Raw genomic sequence first — 18,739 nt, forward strand, 5'->3', positions numbered from 1 at the left:
CATTGGCTAAGGAGGGTACAAAAATAAGTGATACAGAGAACCTAATTTTAGGAAGCTGCCATTCTAATAGGTGGGGCAGAGACATGAATAGTTTCCCTGTGGTGATAAATGCTGTAGTGGTGGTCTGCACAGAGTGGGACAGAAATGTTGAGAGGGCTCACTCTGTGTTGCCTTGAGGAAGAGCAGGGTTGTGGAGGACTTTCCAAAGGAAGTCTGTGCAAGCTGAGATTTGGAAGATGTACTTTGCCAGGCTAGACAAGGAGAGGGGACGCTAGGTACCAGGACACCCTGGTCCAAGATTTGTAATCATTTCACACTTAATCTTTAGGGCAAAAACCTAAAAAATGGATTTCCCAAATTTACCCATGCTAGAATCGGTCAGAAAGATAAAACCAAGAGTGAAATATTTTTAAGGGATCTAGTATTGCTTCTTTAAATAAAACAGACTTATATAGCATTCATTACTCTCGATAATGTTCTGATTGATTTGGAAAGAATGAGTATGTATTGCTGTTCATATTAAGATGCTTCTTTTGAATCTTATTGTAAAAATGGTGATATAGGATAGATCTAGGAACATTTTCTTTGATTACAGCGTGAAAGACGTTTGGCTACTCATACTATCAAAAACCTGTGTTACCTTTTGCTTTTAATATGCTATCTCTAACAATTAAAGGCAAACTCTAACCAGCATTAGGGTTGTTTCTGCCTGGTTTTAGACCATGCTTTCCTGTCTGTGTACAGGAAATCTTATCAACAAGAGATGGTCCTTTATGCCACACAAGAGTAGAACCTGCTGAAAACATTCATTTCGAAAGCTTTTCTTGCGTGGCATTTTTGTGATCATCAGCAGGGGTGGGGCATGTTCTGATGTTTCCATTTTTGAGGGGAGAGGTCCTTGAACTTTGGTGTTTTTTTCCTTGTCGCAAGCCGAATGGTATACGTTTTATGAAGTGTGCATGTCCTCAGTGAGATGTCCTCAGGGTTTTAGTGTGTTCTGGAATGTGCTTCCTACTCCTGACCTAGTACACAATGCAGGCTGCAGCAGCGCCCAGCTTCCCTCTTCTTTGTCTGTTAGGGTGTGTGTCTGTCTCCTAAAATCTGTGCTTTTCCCCCTAACCAGTCATTTCAGCCACCTTCAGGACCGGAGGAAAGGTTTTTGTCTGCTAGTTCATCTTTTTTGCTCTGAGACTCTCTGCTCTGAGAATACTTTCTGTAAGGTGGGGCCCCTTTTTACAATAACATGTTTTTTTCATTCCTATATTTCCCTTTCAGCAAACAGTGAATAATGTAGCTGAACTTTACTCCTAAGCATTGAAGTGGAGCACATTTATTGTTCCTCAATTGAAAATTTGCATACCTCACAACTGTATGTGGAGTTTTCTTTATTTAAACACTGTGTTTGTTACTCTTGATTTAACTAGGCATACTAGGTTCTTAGGTACTCAAGAACTTCCAATAATATACTAACCAAGAAAAGGAGTAGACTGTAAAACTGGTTACTGTTTTTAAATAGCGCCTCCAACACACTTAATAATGAACATATCGTAAAAAAATGAAATATAATTGGTTTCTGTGTTGTCCACAGACGTTTCAAACAAATGACTTATTTAGCTTGAAACAAATACCAAGCTCAGAAATATGAATTTAAAGTCCTAGATAAAGTAAGTGGAAGGAAAAATTTTCTCTTGGGATTAGCAATTATTAGTAATTTATCAAGATAGAATATAATTCCATCAAAATATATTGCATGCCCACTGTATTAGTTTTCTGTTGGTGCTGTAACAAATTACTACCAATTTGATAGCCTAAAACAGCACAAATTTATTCTCTTGTAATCTGGAGGTCAGAAATCTAAAGTCAAGGTGTTGGCAGGGCTGCTCTCCTTCTGGAAGCTTTCATTACCTTGCCTTTTTGAGCTTCTAGAGGCTACCTACATTCCTTGGCTTGTGACCCCTTCCATCACTCTGACCTCTTGCTTCCATTGTCACATCTCCTACTGTTCACTTTGATCTCCTGCATCACTCTTATCAGGCCCATCTGGGTAATCCAAGATAATCTCCCATCTCTATATTTTTACCTTAAGAACATCTGCAAAATCCCTTTTCTATATGAGATAGTATTCACAGATTCTGGGGATTAGGATGTCAGTGTCTTGTGGGAAACCATTATTCATCCTACCACACCCACTATATTCCAGGTATTTTGCATTGTGTTAGGTAAATAAAGGTAGGAAAAAAAACGTGAGGGAACTCAGTGCTCAGTTATCTGCTCCTTGGTCTGTAAGTTATATTTTCAGTTTCTCTGTAAATCGTTCTAGGGCTGCTGTCTAATTCTTTCAGGCCTTGAAAGTTAGATGGCTAGAGAAGTGGTTTATTTACCATCATAAAAGAAATATAGATTTCTAGGATTATATTCTTATACTTCTATTTCTAAAGAGGACAGGCTTCAGATTATTCATTCAACAATTGTTTATTGAGTATCCACTGTGTGATCAACATACACTGGCCCTGAAGATAGACTGGTAGGCAGGCTGTACCAGGTCCTTGCCTCTGTGGTCATTCTTCTCCATCCCTTTGTCACGTAAACAGCCCGACCCTGTGAAAAGGGCCGTACACATGAGAACTTAGCTGGTCTCATGAAGGTATTTTCAAAATCCTGATTTGAAATATTTTCAGATTTTTGTTTTTGGCTGTAGTTTTTGCTCCTGTAATTAAGTGTTAGGTGTTCCAACTTCAAATTTTTAATACAGTGTTGGAAAAATAATGATTGAAATTTTCTTTTTTACAGATGTTTCATTTGGATTCTTTGAATCATACAATATTTAATCCAGAATTATTTCAACAAGAGATGCCACTACCGACAGGTAAGAAGACGCCTCATCCCTTTGCCCTGTGGTTTTGCTTTCGCTGTTTTTAAATTCAGGGTTTGCTAATAGTCTCTTTTAGAAAGTCAGTGACGTACCTTGAAGGAAAGTGCTGATTTGTGTTTTAAAAACCAATCTTTCAGTATACTTTCTTGAAATATATTTGCACAAAAATGTTTCACCCCAATTACCCACTGTATTACTTACAACTCTTGCTGATGTCTGTTAGGACAGCTCAGAAGGAATGTCTTTCTCAATGTAAGGATTGTCCTTTTCATCCAATCTTAGTATTTTGGGGTTCATTTTAACTCCCGTTTGCTTTGTCCCGGACGAAGGCAGTCCCGACTCCTTAGATCTATTCCAAAAACACTTATTTGAGCACCTGTTGTGTGCCAGCCCGTGTGCAAGGCAGTGTACAGAAATCAGAAGAACCATTTCAGTAGACAGATCATCTTTTTAAAAAAGCTTTTAGGGGCTGGCCCAGTGGTGCGGAGTTCGCCGGTTCGGATCCCGGGCACGTACCGACACACCGCTTGTTAAGCCATGCTGTGGCGGCGTCCCATATAAAGTGGAGGAAGATGGGCACGGATGTTAGCCCAGGGCCAGTCTTCCTCAGCAAAAAAGACGAGGATTGGCATTGGATGTTAGCTCAGGGCTGGTCCTCCTCACAAAAAAAAATAATTAAAAAAAAAGCTTTTAGCTTTACCTTCTGATCAGTTGGATAAAAGTCATGATAATCATCCTTTCTTCTAACATGACTGTATTAATTATCCCCATCCACAAATTGTTTAATCTCATATGAGTGATTAAAAAAATCAACTCAGTCTCTTTTTTTATTGATTGCTTTGTGTGTGAGCTCGGTGTGATGGCTCTTTTTACGTGTTCCTCACACCACGAGACTTCACAGATGTTCAGAAGCAGTGTGAGTAAATGATGGAAGTTGAATGTAAACAGAGAACTTGGTAATCAGTGAAGTGGACATCACCTGTTCTGTGTACCATGGACTTGCTTGTCCTCATTGGGAGACTTTATGCAATTTGTATCATTCTCATTTAAAATTATTGTTGTTACTCTGGCACTTTTCATTTTTTAGATCAGAATATTTTTCTGCATTTTTATCTCTATTATTTCTAGGAGTTCATGGGAGGGAAAAAATAAATCTGCTATAGCTTCACCTTCGCTAGCAGAAGTTGTATTGCTGAGGTCTTTTTCTCTTTTTGCCACACAACCTGGTTTTTAGGCTACCATTATCTGATATCTCGGGAAGTGCTGTCCAATTTGAGCTCTGGGTCAGCTTCCCGTGAACAAGTAAATGTCTTGGTAGCTTCTGCGTTTCCTGTGAACCTTTTATTCTGGGGTTCAAAGTATTTTTCTTAGTATTAGTGCTTTATTGAAAACATAAGAACTTGGTTCTGTTCTCAGGAAGCATACATATACATTTCCATTTAATGCCTTGTAGATGCCAAACAGTATGCTAAGACAGACACTTTCTTCATGTTTTTGTTTCATCAAGTTTACGGAGCTAGAAATAAGATGATCAAAAGAACCATCTCAGTAAATATTCTGTGGTCAGAGCTTCATGTTGTAGAAGTTATTTTGCCATAATATTAGAAGAACTTTTAAAATTATACCTCAAGATCTTATTTTCCAGTTATTACCACATCATTTTTATTGTTATAGTTTTCCCTCTCTGTTGCAGTGGCATAGTCCAATCTTTATAATCCAAGATGCGTGGATGTTTAATTCATATTTTAAAGAGGTAGAGAGGTTATGTAAACCAATAGTAACTCGTAATTTTCATATAGACTTTTGTCTTCTATATTTCTTGAAATCTAAAACCATTAGTAGTTCTGTGACTTGTTGAAAACTCTGTGGGATACGGTGCAGTGTTAGGTCTGTAACATTACGCTGTAATTTAAATTTTTCTACGTAGTGGGATGTCACTTCATGACAAAGTGACCAAAAGAAAATTGGCATTAAAACAAATATGTGCATAGCAAATCTAATTCTCTAGTTGATTTAACTTTTGAGTGTGTTCCTTGAAAAAGAAAAATGGCCCTATCTCACTAATAAAAGTCCCAAACCTTGGAATTTCACATATTTAAAGGAAATTAAATCATACAGCAAAAAAGAAAAAAAAAAAGCAAAACTTCAAGTATTTTTAGAAGAGTTAATAATAGTGAGAGATTTACATTCTATGTGACATAAATGTGCCCCAGCTCCCACGTGTTTTCCATGACATCCCAATGTTGCTTTCTTAGAGGCCTCTCCTCTTAATATGTTCATTTAGCATTCTAGAGGGAATGTTTTTATGAGTAGATTTGTTACATTGTCTTATACACCGTATACTAATAGTGTGAAAATATTTCTATTTCTAATTGGTTTTATTTCATTATAAAAAATTAAATTCTAGCCATTTTTTGGAATTTTTAAATTGCAATTTCTTTTCTAAAAGTAGTTAAAAATGTCCAGGGATGAATCTCATACAGACGAGAGAAGATAATTTACCTAAATTATAGTACATTGGCCAGTCACTACCCATTTTTCCTTTCTTGTGTATGTTTTGCTTCAAATTCAGTCATTTTTCAACTGTCTTCCTTGTAAATTTCTTGAATAATAACAGGAAATAATTATACCTTTGTTTCCTCCAGTCCTCTAGCCTTATCCTCATTCATCATAATTCTGAGAGGATAAAAATAAATTCTCTCTCAAGTTATAGTTTATTTTTAATTTCAGCCTGAAGGCTTAGCTCTTCTTTGTAACTTTATCTAAAATAATAGGGCTTAACCTTCTGGCTAAGGGACAGTGAAGATTGAAATGGACACAGAAGTATTCTCCTAGAATTATTTTAGTACCAAACATCTTAATTTACATTCAAACAAGGGAGAAACGACACCTATGCCTTTATTTATTGGCAGAGTTGTGGTTATTACACTGTGGACAGAAAACCAGCTGGGGAGCTTAGGGACTGTCTCATGTTGAACAAATTTGTATTTATGCTGTCAGAGGTTCTGATTTTCCTTTGAATTTCCAAAGTCAGATGTAGTCAGGGTATATGGATTAAGCTTCTAGTTTTCTTTATGTTTTTATATTAATTAATTGGCATGCACCTATCTTTAATTAAATTATTTTCAGGATTTTATAAAATGCTTGTGCTGTCTTAGAACAGAGTTTATATCAGATCCCAATATTCACAAACTGTTTACAAACATCAAAAGCTATGGGTTAATAAGAAAAGTCCACTGTGTCTGATAGACCAAATTAAATTTGGGAGGGAGGGGGAACAAGCTAGCCAGTTAGGGAATTGAAGGCAGGACTTATGGACTCAAGTAAGGGAAAGGAACCGAAAACTTAGTGTAAGGAAAAGTAGACAGCCTGAGATCAATATCTGTGTATTTCACACATGTAGGCGCTAGCTCAGTCCCTTGTAATTTCACATTAAGCACATTCTCTTTGAGGAATGGAGGTCAGTGTCTAATGATGTGAAGGCGAAAGAAGATGTCATAGTGCCCAGGAAGTGGTTGGTGTTTTTTATTGGTATTTGTGTCATTTTAAAAATGCTTTGTTAAGCCAACCCTGATGGCCTAGCAGTTAAAGTTTGGCATGCTCCACTGCGGCAGCCCGGGTTCGTTTCCTGGGTGCAGAATCACACCACCTGTCTGTCAGTTGCCATGCTGTGGCAGTGGCTCACATAGAAGAACTAGAAGGACTTGCAACTCGAGTGTACAACTATGTACTGGGGCTTTGGGGAGGGAAAAAAACAAGAGAAGAAGAAGACTGGCAACAGATGGTAGCTCAAGGCAAATCTTTCCCAGCAAAATAAATAAATAAAAATGCTCTGTTAGTAGACAAGATTGTGAAGGCTGTTGACATCTTTTTTTTTTTTTTTGTGAGGAAGATCAGCCCTGAGCTAACGTCCATGCTAATCCTCCTCTTTTTGCTGAGGAAGACCAGCTCTGAGCTAACATCTATTGCCAATCCTCCTCCTTTTTTTTCCCCCAAAGCCCCAGTAGATAGTTGTATGTCATAGTTGCACATCCTTCTAGTTGCTGTATGTGGGACTTGGCCTCAGCATGACTGGAGAAGCAGTGCGACGGTGCGCACCCGGGCTTCCAGTAGCGGAGTGCGCGCACTTAACCACTAAGCCATGGGGCCGGCCTGGCTGTTGACATCTTAATCCTTGCCAGACATCATGCCTTTTGTTGGACTGTGCAATGTGCCATCACCATTCAACAAAAGTTTATTTATTGTAGTTCTCTACAAGTGTAAAACTGTTGTTAAAATAAGGATAAATTTAGTATTCAAACAAGGAAGATGAATTATATCCGTGTGGAATTTTAGCTGAAAAATGTAATTGAAACCTCTATTTAAAAACAAGCAACTAGAAGGATGTGCAGCTATGACATACAACTATCTACTGGGGCTTTGGGGGAAAAATAAATAAATAAAATTATAAAATTATAAAAAAATATTAAAAAAACATAATTTCAGTTTTTTACTTGCTTTATATTTTATAACAAATTTGAGAGGTCTCATAGTTTCTGTTTATGGTTTTGTTTTTTAGCAGATGGCCCATACCTTCAAATATTAGAGCAACCCAAACAGGTAAGAAGATTAAAGGGATGGGACTTTGTCTTTAAATGTTAGATCCATAAGTCTAATAATAATATCTCAAGCCCTGAATAGTAGTAATTGAATTTTATGAAAGAAGTAGCTTACCTAGAAGATGGACAACCTGCCAAATTATGTAACAACTTTATTTGTCCATTTTACATTTCTCTTGGTCGTTCTTCAAACTGTCTTGATCCTCAGTGCGTAGTTCTGTAAGACTTCATTTATTATGGATCCTTGGTATCCCACTGTCTCTACCAACTCTGCTTACCAGCCACTGCTGGGAAAGGCATAAGCTATCTCCATTTAGTTGTCATTTCCTGTGGAAGTACACAGACATGCAGTTCGCATACACTGAGTTACGTCCATGCACGTGCAGCACTGCTTAGCCTCCCTCCTTCCTTCAGTCGCCCCAGCCTTTTTTTGTTTTGTCTTTGGAACTTGTACCCTGAGATTCTAAAAGTACCAGTGGGAGGTAGATGAAGTGTTGGAATGGACAGTTGTGTTCTCTTCCCTCTGGTGTTAGCTTTAGACTCAGCCTCTTTGGAGTCAGGAGGGGAGCATTTTATTTTATCAGACCTTCCTCTTATCACTAGATTCTGTAGAGGATGCCTGGGAATTGAAATGGCCTCCTCACCATGCCCTAACTCTGTGGATAAATGTTTATTGGAAATTGGATGGGACGAGTGCTATGAAAGAGGAAGTTAATCCGTAATGTCTGCCTAAACGGAAGTAATGGTGTAGTCCTCCACAGAGTGAGGACAAGATCAGTGAGTCTCTGAATGGACGTGCTTGCCAAAAGGTGTGCGACTGAGCATGTGTATACCTGCTGTCTCGCAGTTATGTTACCCAGTACCTTTCCTAAATGTTTTTAGTAGCTCAGGTGAGTGAGTGTAACACTCTTACATTGTGTAACATTTAACAAATGATAATTAGGTCAAGAACTTAAATAAAGTGGTTATAGTAGTTACTATACTCATGGCGTTATATATGTATTTGGGTTTGGCTAACATTTAAAGGATGTAAATATCATAACTATGACCAAATAGACTATCCTTATAAGGTTGAACCTAGATAAAAGTTTGTGATGTGGGGACAGGAATACCACGAGATTTCAGGGCATTGTTCTGGATGCTTGCAGGTGGCACACCCTGTCTCTGCAGGCTGCCAACATGGCTTTCCTGTGCTTATGTCCAGTTCTGTAGCAGTGACTTCTCACAGGAGGTACCAGTTCTCTCAAAGACCCTCGCATTGGAGGTTTATCCCCTAAAATTCTATGCAGTGGTCTGGCTTCCTGGAAATTTTTCTAGCTTTTAAGATCTGGGTAATCCATGAAACTGAGAAATAAACTCAAATTTATTTGTCTGCATACCAAGCAAAGCATGTTTTTCAAATATCCATTTTCAGAAGCACAGCACTACAATATAAATTTTAAATGCAATTCCTTATTATGGGTCCAACAGTCATAAGGAAAAATTGACATTTATGATTTACCTGAAGGGTTATGTAGTTGCAAAATTCAAAATTTAATTTACTGTGTGTGGATGTGTAAAAGCTCATCTGAGTAAAACAATGTGTTTGTTTACCAAACTGATGTTATTTTGATGTCTGACTCCAGTGAAAGTAAGAAAGTTGTATTTAAGTCAGACTTTCTGACCGGATGGATGCAGCCTTGCCTTTGAGGTTGATGACTCATTTTAAGCAAATGGAGTTACTGAGATGAATGGCTGTGGATTGGCATACCTTTAATCTCAAAAATTTAGAATCAGAAACACATCCACACTATGTATTTGAAGACATCCTATCTTCCTGAAAAAAATAGTAATGAGTTTTCATCCTCAGGTTAAAAATTTCTTTGCATAGAAGTGTAGATACTCTTATGCAACCATGAGTAATATCTATTGTTTTTCAAACTATAGGCAAGCTATTTAGACTTGGCTGTTCACTCATGTTCCATTTGACATCACTTCGCATTAGATATAAAAGTGTACATGGATATATTTCTCTGACTGTTCTAAGGGAGTTTTGTGATTAAAGATAATGAATTACTATATTAAATTTTTTAAAATAAAAGTTAGAAAAACGTTCCTGCCACAATTTTCCCCAGCTCTGACAGAGATGAGTCATAGCATAAACTACTAATCTTTACAATATCCAGTTCTATTGCATATTATTCAGTGCTAATTATCTCATACCGTTTAAAAACTGAAGTTGTATTTAAATTGGTTAGCAGTCAAGTAAGTCTCTGTCTTTATGGTTAGCTAATTCTGGAGGCTAACTGTTGCACGTGCTGTTGCTTTTCATGCTTTTAGAAATTTTATTTATTTATTTGTTTATTATTATTTTTTTTAATGTATGTTCTTTCTTCTTCTTCTTTTTTTTTTTTTTTTTTGTGAGGAAGATCAGCCCTGAGCTAACATCCGTGCTAATCCTCCTCTTTTTGCTGAGGAAGACCGGCTCTGAGCTAACATCTATTGCCAATCCTCCTCCTTTTTTTTCCCCCCAAAGCCCCAGTAGATAGTTATATGTCATAGCTGCACATCCTTCTAGTTGCTGTATGTGGGACGCAGCCTCAGTATGGCCGGAGAAGCGGTGTGTCGGTGCGCGCCTGGGATGCGAGCCCGGGCTGCCAGTAGCGGAGCGCGCGCACTTAACCACTAAGCCATGGGGCTGGCCCTAGAAATTTTATTTAATTCTTAAAAATAAGCCAGCGTCCTTTGTCTACAAAAGGTATGGGGTTGAATTTGTAATTTTATTTTTTAGTTTGAATTTTGAGAGGAGCAAAACAGAAGAGTTGCCCCTGAATGACTGACCTCGCCTCAGAACGCTTCCCCCCTGACACTTAGGTTTGGAGGCTCCTGAGGAGCTGCACGAAGAGTTGTGTTAGGTCCCACGTGGACGAATTGATCAGACACTCTCGACCGTGTGTGGCTTGAGGAACTTTCCTACACTAGAGACTTTATTGCAGGCTTTCCTGCTTCCATGAAATTTGCTGTAGGACTGATCCTGTCTGGAAATCAGAAAGTTCTCAGAATATTGGGACACTTCCAGATGCTTACCAGAGATTTACATTAGTTCAGGGCTCCCGGGCCACTCAGAGACTGTTTTGCAAGACCCTACACAAGGCGTAATGAAATGTACTGCAGTCTAAGGAGGGCGAAAATTTTGCTTTGGTCCATGAGCTCAAAGCTGTTAAAACCTTTGTGGTTGCCGGGCTTCGCTGTTGTTATGAGTGTGCAAGGTAGAAGCCCCACCAGCGAGTCATGGGGTGTGGAGCTCCGGGCAGCCTGGTGATCCAGCATAGTTCATCTGAAGTGAGTCCCACAGTAAAAATAAGGGAAAGGTGAGGATGTTCCTTCAAGTATATTAACAGTTTCTTTTCACCAAAGGGTGACTTTTAAAAAGAAAAAGTCCAGTTAAGTGAGTGTATAATTATAAACTACTAACACTACCACAAATTGATTGGCATCATTATAAAGTTGCATCTTTCAAGAAATACACTGAAAGTTCCCTTAATATGATGATAAGACCCATTCTCATAATTGTTCTTGTTTTATTCTTTGTATACAAATATGCACGATTATAATTATTAGCCTTGTAAATCATAAAATGTTAAACTGGAATAGACCTTAAGATAGTCTAGTCTCATCTTCTCATTTGCATAGATAAAAAAACACGCATCTTAGATGTTTACCAGCCCACAGTAGTTCACATAGCAAAGACTTCCCGCTAACTCTTCATTCATTTACTACATCTGTAAAATTCTTGAGTTAATAATATTTAAAGGGTTTTGGATTCATTCAGTTCAGTTAATATATCAAACCAGAGCTTGATAATATCAGTAATCATAAACTTATCTTCTGAACTGTTGAGAGAAGCTGGCCAGATGCAGAATCTAGCGTAAGGTATATTCTACAACACTGACTCGATGTATTTAACAAGACGTCTCTGTATTCCCTCCTGAACCAACTGTAACCAGCGTAGATAAAGGAGTTCCTTTAACAGTCAAAGAAGCATACCTTTGAGTAATATGGCCAAGTTAGTGCTTGGCAGCAGCAATTTGAGATGAGGAAGCTCTGATTCAGACAAGCTGTAGCAGGTTGCTCTCCACATACGCACAGCAGGAGAGGATATACAGGGTGGGACCTGGCTTTTAAGCCACAGCTCAGTACATAAATATCAGTTAATGTCAATGTTCATAGTAAGATTATGGGAAAAGTGGTTCTCATTTACAGAGCCCTCTTTCACAGTTCCTTGTATTTTTCCTTTCTTATCTAATACACACAAGAATTAAAAATTTGTATATAACTTTGCCCTTATAATTTTTAATGAGTATTTCTCAAGCCTTGGCTCTGTTCACCTTTGCAGAGAGGATTTCGTTTCCGTTATGTCTGTGAAGGTCCATCCCATGGTGGACTCCCCGGTGCGTCCAGTGAAAAGAACAAGAAGTCCTACCCTCAGGTCAAAGTAAGTTGGTGGTGTCCTCTGTGAATTTGGAAGATTTGATTTCCTAGGAGCAAGAGAAAGGAGTACTTTAAATGGATACAGTTTGCCTTTGTTCCTAAGCCGAAGTGTTCACGTGGTAAAAATTATAATTTTTACCTAGAAATTTGTCCTTAGCAATAGAAGTGACAGATTTTAAAACTCTGTTAATATTTCCATTTAGTAGACATTATTTCAACATTAACAAACTTTTACTCTTTCTTGATCATCGTAAAGTTTTTTTTTTTTTTTTTGTGAGGGAGATCAGCCCTGAGCTACATCTGTCGTCAATCCTCCTCTTATTGCTGAGGAAGATTGGCCCTGGGCTAACATCTGTGCCCATCTTCTTCTTTATATGGGACGCTGCTACAGCATGGCTTGACAAGCGGTGTGTTGGTGCGCACCTGGGATCTGAACCCTGGACCGCCGCAGTGGAGTGCGCGCACTTAACCGCTGTGCCACCGGACCAGCCCCGTAAAGTTATTTTAATTGTATACTTTCTGAAACTTTAGTAAGTCTTTGAAAGAAGTGCTTGACATCAGCTCTTTGGAGATTTAGGGAAAATCAAACAGATGACTTGAGTGTATGGATTACATAGCATAACATTTAAGATTGTGACTTCACATCCAGACTGTTGCTAGCTGTGTGCTTTGACTAGGTTATCCAGCACTTCTAAACCTCAGTACTCCCATATGTTAAGGGCAGAAATGTTAAAAGTCTATACTTCATAGAATTCCTTAGAGATGAAATGAGAAAATATATGTAAGCATTCCGCAGCGAGCCTGCACGTACTATAGGCCCTCTGCCTGAGCAAATGTTGCCACATGTGGCTGTCCTTGGAATGCCCTGCCTCATGACATGCCTGTGGTGTGCTTGGTTGAGCCTTTTACACATCTGTTTGTTAATTTAATTGAGAATATCTTTCTCGAGTTAATTTGAGTTATTTATTTTCGTAATATGGCATCATGTTTCATAGACTGATTGATAATAGTTTTGTGGAAGAGCTAGTCGACAATTGCAGTTTCATCATTTATAGAAATTTTTATTTATCCAATAATTCAAGGCTTTGGCAGAAGGTTATCAACTCAGTCCTCACTAAGGTGTGTGTGGCCCTCAGGACATGACGTCCTTTTATTCTAAGTCTTGTTGTTGGTTTGTTTCCGTGAATGGGTGAGGGCAGCAGGACAGACTCCCAGTAAAAGCATGACGTCAAGGAGATTTGTCTTTGGCTTCGCCAGCCTTGCGTGCTGTTTCCTCCTCTTCCTTGTGTCCTCTTCTAGGCCTAGGCTTTTCTAACTTCTTATCCCTGTTCCCAAACAAAAGACAAAATGCTGCGATGTTATTCCTTACTTTCTGAGTGAAACTCACCCGTAGTGTACAGTATCAGTGCTACCAATCATATTTGCATTTTAAGTCTCCTGGCTCTCGTGCAGAATGAGAGGTGTTTTCCTGTGAAAGGTCATTAGGCAGAGAAAATAGGATGCGTTTAGCCCACAGAGGGAGACCAGAGTCTTATGGTCTCAAGTCCTACAGAATCTGGATGAGGAAAGAGGAGCAGCAGTAAAGAGGAGTTAGCACTTATTAAACACCCAAGATCTGTCAAGTACTTTACATACCTTATCTCTTTTAATCCTCATAACAACCCTGGTAGGAAAAAGTATACTACCTGGGAGAAACCTGAGGCTCAGAGGGAGGAGTGGACGTGCCTTTCTCCCAGGCCTGGTAGCTGTTGATCCTACCACAGACTGTTGCTCATTGAGCTCTCATGTGGAATGTATGCTGGGGGCGGGGACACAGGGGACAGGACTTGGGAGGACAGTGATGAAATAGGGCACATGGAAAACAAGGGGGAGAGAGGCTCAGGGGGCAAAGGGTCCTCCGATATTAGGGAGTCAGATCCAGCACTTACCTTTTAAATAGACGTGTCTGTGTGTCGTGTATATAAATATTGTCTGTGTTTATGTGTGTCTGCTTGTGATAAGGATAATTGAAAGATAGATGCTATCAGCATTGACACTGATTATAACTACTGAAGAATTAACATTAAGAGAAAAACTGGGAGTTTTTTCTAGAGTGGCTCTGTCCAAAAAATATAAATTATGGTATTTTCATGCACTGTTTACTTCTATTGCTCCAGTCTTTTGTGGGTAAGGAACAATTCTTGATACTGAAAAATACATGGCATTAACTTTGTTATAAATTTATTACCTGATAACAAACTTTATATATCCATTTTTGCTCAGTCTTCATACATCCTTCTCATGTAGTGGTTGCTGCCTCACATTTACAAAATAATTTAGAAATAAAACAACCTAATGGACATTAGATGTTCTTGTTGGATCATAGTTTCTATATCAAGGAGTTTAATACTTAGTGGGAAATGTAGATATATAAACAACTAATAATAAAGAAAGTCAAAATATAAACGGGTAAGATTGATCATTATTAAACTTCAGCTGCAGCTTCATTATTTCACCCAATCATTTATTTTTTATTCATTAATTCAATATATATTTATTAAGCATTTAATCCAATTGTAAGAATGGGAAGAACAGTTTAGAGAATCTATTATAACCTGTCATTGTTCTCTTAGCCTGTCATCGTTGACTGAGAGTTTAAATGGCTGTGCTGTTCATAACAGTTAAAGGAAGTAATTTTATTTGTCTTAGAAGCTTTTAATCAGAAGGATGGGGAGGAGGGAGAGAAAGAGACAACCATGAGGTATTTTTTCCAGAGCTCTTCTCCCAATATCACTTTTCATAATGGATAGCTGAGGGTGACCTTTCAGTTTACGAAGGGATCTAAGTCCCTTTTCCCTGTAGCACTTAGGCGGAGGAAAGAACTGCTCTCAGTGTCTGTGAGGATCTTTGCAAGTGTACATGTCTTTTCTGCAGTAGTTAACTAGGGGCCCGCTCCACATGAGGCTGTAGGGAAGCAGTGGAACGGATAGAACTAGATCAGGGTTTCTCAAACGGCACTGCTAACATTTGGGACCGGAGAACTCTTTGTTGTGGAGGGCTTCCCAGTGCATTGTAGGATATTCAGCAGCATCCTTGGCTTCTACCCACTAGATGCCAATAGCATCCCTACAGTTGTAACAACCAAAAATGTCTCCAGACATTGCCGGATGTCCCCTGGGGGACAAAATCACCCTGCTTCAGAACCACTGATCTAGATGCAGTGTCAAATCGACCTTAACCGTTCTCCTTTGCATACTTTTCTACTATGAAGCTGTAGCACATAGGTTATATGGAATTGCCTAAGTATGTTACTTTGCAAACATATTGTATGTTTCTTGATTATTAATAGATACTTATTTTCAAGATGATGATCATAGTGACTGTATAATTTCTTCTAGAATCTCTGAGCTAGCATACCTGGCTATTAAGGAGAAACATAGAAAAGAGAAGAAAAAACATATCTTAAAAATTCCATATTCTATGATAACTGCATATCTAAAAGTTAACGTGGGAGTTCTGTTGGCTCTCAGTTATAAACTGTTGCAGAAGAGAAAGTGAAAGTGAAGATGGGTTCAGTCCAGGCTGTGAACTTGCAAAGCAGCTGTTTGTGAGCAGTGGGAGCATCTGTGGAAGGGTCCTCATCCTCTCTTCTGGTGGAGGGAGGTACAAAGGAGAATGCCCTACGCTTATCCCAGAATCATTTCCCGTAGGAACTTCGCAGGGAAGGTATTCACATTTACTGCAAAGAAATGATATTTCCGTGATTTATATATGCTGCCTATTTATGAAAGTACATTTCTTCAGGCTTAACAATAGAATGTTACAGGCTCTGCCTTTTCTTCCCCTCTAGCCTGACTCCCTCTCTCGGCATCCTGCCCCTGTGAGGGCACACCACTCCCTTGAGAGGCCCCTGCAAGGCTGGTGGTTCAGCATGCACTCAGTCACTTGCAGGCAGCAGCAGAGGGTCAGGGCCAACCCGAAAGCTGATGGGACCAGCTGTGGTTTGGGACTGCAGACCCCGAGCTGTACTATAGAGCATGTAAACATAACCTGCTTGGGTTACTCTCTTGCTGATTGTCCAAATATGGTATCAAGTTAAATCATTTTAAAACCGATGCTAGGAGTCTACCCTAATCCTCCTGTCTCTACTGGAATTTTGTCCCGGGCTTAAAACTCTATTTCAGATAAGCTGGGTGTAGGCTGGGGCTAGATACTCTCTCAGCATGTTGAGATTATTTCTAGAACTCAGGCTACTGGACCTTCTGGTGCTCTGCAGGTTTCTTTCACATCAGAGAATCCCGTTTAGCTTTCTAGAGTCTTGCTGTGTGAGTCTTCACATTGTTTTTAAAAAATTGTTTTAATGATAAAATATTTCAAGCATACAGAACGTTTAAAAATTGATAGAACAGACACTATATACCACCACCTAGATTTAGTAAACAGTAACATTTTACCGTATTCCCTTCTGATTTCTTTCTCTCTCGCTCGCTCGCTCTCTCTCTTGATCTTTCTAAAATAAAACATAATTACAGCTAAAGCCCCACCCATCCATCACTTTTTCCTTCTTCTTCATAGGTAAACCACTATTCTGAACTTTGCTTCTCTGATATGCTTTAATATTTTTACTGCAAAAGTATGCTTCCGTAAATACTGGCATTTTCAAAAAGGTTAATTTTTACTGGCTTCAACCGAAATTTTCTTTTATACGTGATGGCTTCTTTTCAGGGCAAATAAGAGTTAAAACTGGGCTCCATTGAAGATTCGTATTCACTTTGGTCCTATTGATTCCTCTTTATCATTTACATAAAATTTATTCATTACTATGTAGAGTATATTCTAACTCTTACAGCAAAACAAATAATATTCAGAGAAAAATCTGGGCAAAGTAAATATGCAGACTAACTCTATGTCTTGCCCTTTCTAAGGAAAAGCTTTCCTGTAGTTATACATTTAATAATCTATTGTATGGTCCTGTAATGTTTCCTGAGTTCTGATTTCATCATGGAGCTCCTAATGGAAGAGGCTGGCAGAAAAGCGCAAGTTCTTCCTTGAGGCCAAGCTTGTCCCTGCCTGTTTTTGACTCAGCAAGGAGTGCCAGGGAAGGCTCATTTCCCTCTTTTTCCCGAAAGTTATGCATGAGATTTTCATTAATCAAACTGCCTTCCTCTACACAGAGGTGGAAAGATGCCAGGAGGAGTGGCCCCATGGGGCTTCAGAAGCCCTCACTGGTTCTCTCCCAGAGTGGCCAGAAGGCAGCCTACAGCTGAGTAACATCCTCCAGCAAGGCCCACTCTATGCCAAACAGAAATCAGCATCAGTGACGTTGATTCTAAAGTACAAATAGCCTACTAGTTGGTATTCTTATTTTCTCTTTAGTTATAAATATCAAATGCAGTGGACTACAGCTGGCAACACAGCTGATGTAAGTGTGACTGTGTTTAGTCACGTGTTTTCCGAGAGCTGGTTCTCGCGCACGGTTTCTTTGCTGAGTGTTCGTGTTGGGCAGAAGGTCTGTGCTGGCATGTTTGGTCACGAGCAGCTGTCTTGTCCTCCCACCACCACCAAGTGATTGTTCTCTTGTCTTCACTCTTGGTGCCTCTCACCTAAAAGTTCTAAAGGTTAAGTTGCTGTCAAGGCCAAATAAAGACCGGCTGATCTGCTGTGGCGTTTCGAGATATCACGTATCCATGCATAATCTCCCTTTCCTTTGTATAGACTTGTCTGATTCGGGGGGTTAGCCATTTTAAGGATCTAGTTGTAATACTAATTTTGAATAATTTAATCAGACTCAATTACTAAAAATAACAGGGAAGAAGATCACCAATAATCAATTAGGCATGCATATAGAACCCAGTTCATAGCATTTATTAAAATTTCATCATCACCCCTAAGCTGTTCCCTGGGTGTATGGTAATAAGGGAAAATAACCATATGCCCTCTGACAGAGCCCTGTATTCCGGGTGCTGAAGAGAAGGGCTTTGTAACCTGGATCCCTTTTGGTGGTTTCAGAGGGATTTTGGACTTCTGAATTTATATGCAGAATTTTATGTGTATGTATATACATTTTTTTTCTGGGGAGATAAGTATAACTTTTTATCAGATTTTCAAAAGGAAGGACTCAAACATGGTTAAGAACCAATACTTTGTAGAGTACATGCCACTTTAGCTTTTGAACAGCAGCTAATTAAAAAACTGGTGTGTGTGTGTGTATACATATATATATATATAGTGTGTGTGTTTAATTTTTCAGTTTTTATTTTTGTACTTTTTAATTTTATATTTACATTTTTGCATTTTTTTATCCATTTTAAGTGAGTTGAAATATTTTAGGTTGCTCAACGCAAAACCCAGGAAAGCCCCCCTTCACTTTGGATGTGGGAGGAAAAGAGGGGAGTCTTAGTATCAACAGCCAAAAAAAAGTGGCCAGGTTTCACTGCTTTCTCTCTCTTGCTCTTCCCTAGAGATCCTGATTAAGCATGAAGTTAACCATTAGTGGTTGAAGCCAAAAGAGATAAAACAATTCATTTAACAGATATTCATTGAGCACTATTAGGCAGACAGACAAAACTCCCCCCTGTGTGTAACCACAGCTAGACTTCTAGATAGTTTTTCTTTCAAGTAGTTCAGAAGTTTTGCATTTGGCCCCTAGAAAAAAATATTACCTTGTAGAATTTTTTTAAAAATAGCCCTCTAAATTCACTCTATGTATTCATAGTCTCCATTATGAACTAGAGGAAACTGCTAGCACAGATTATAGCGGTGAAATTCAGCCCTTGGAAATTATTCAGGCTTCTTGAATTTACAGATTGTCTGAATTTTA

At 38.8% G+C, this 18,739-nt stretch overlaps 1 protein-coding gene across 2 annotated transcripts in view; it reads left to right on the forward strand.

Annotated features, from left to right (window-relative positions):
* Positions 1-18,739, forward strand: part of NFKB1 (nuclear factor kappa B subunit 1) — a 113,509-nt gene that overhangs the window by 23,617 nt on the left and 71,153 nt on the right. Inside the window, exons 3-5 of one of the 2 annotated variants that reach the window (XM_058547584.1) lie at positions 2,791-2,866; positions 7,431-7,471; positions 11,846-11,944. In XM_058547584.1, coding sequence (XP_058403567.1) covers positions 2,791-2,866; positions 7,431-7,471; positions 11,846-11,944 — 216 coding nt within the window. The remainder of the gene's footprint in view (positions 1-2,790; positions 2,867-7,430; positions 7,472-11,845; positions 11,945-18,739) is intronic. The other variant, XM_058547585.1, reaches the window with a different exon arrangement.

The sequence above is a fragment of the Diceros bicornis genome, chromosome 8 (assembly GCF_020826845.1).
Source record: "Diceros bicornis minor isolate mBicDic1 chromosome 8, mDicBic1.mat.cur, whole genome shotgun sequence".
Lineage (NCBI taxonomy): Eukaryota > Metazoa > Chordata > Mammalia > Perissodactyla > Rhinocerotidae > Diceros > Diceros bicornis.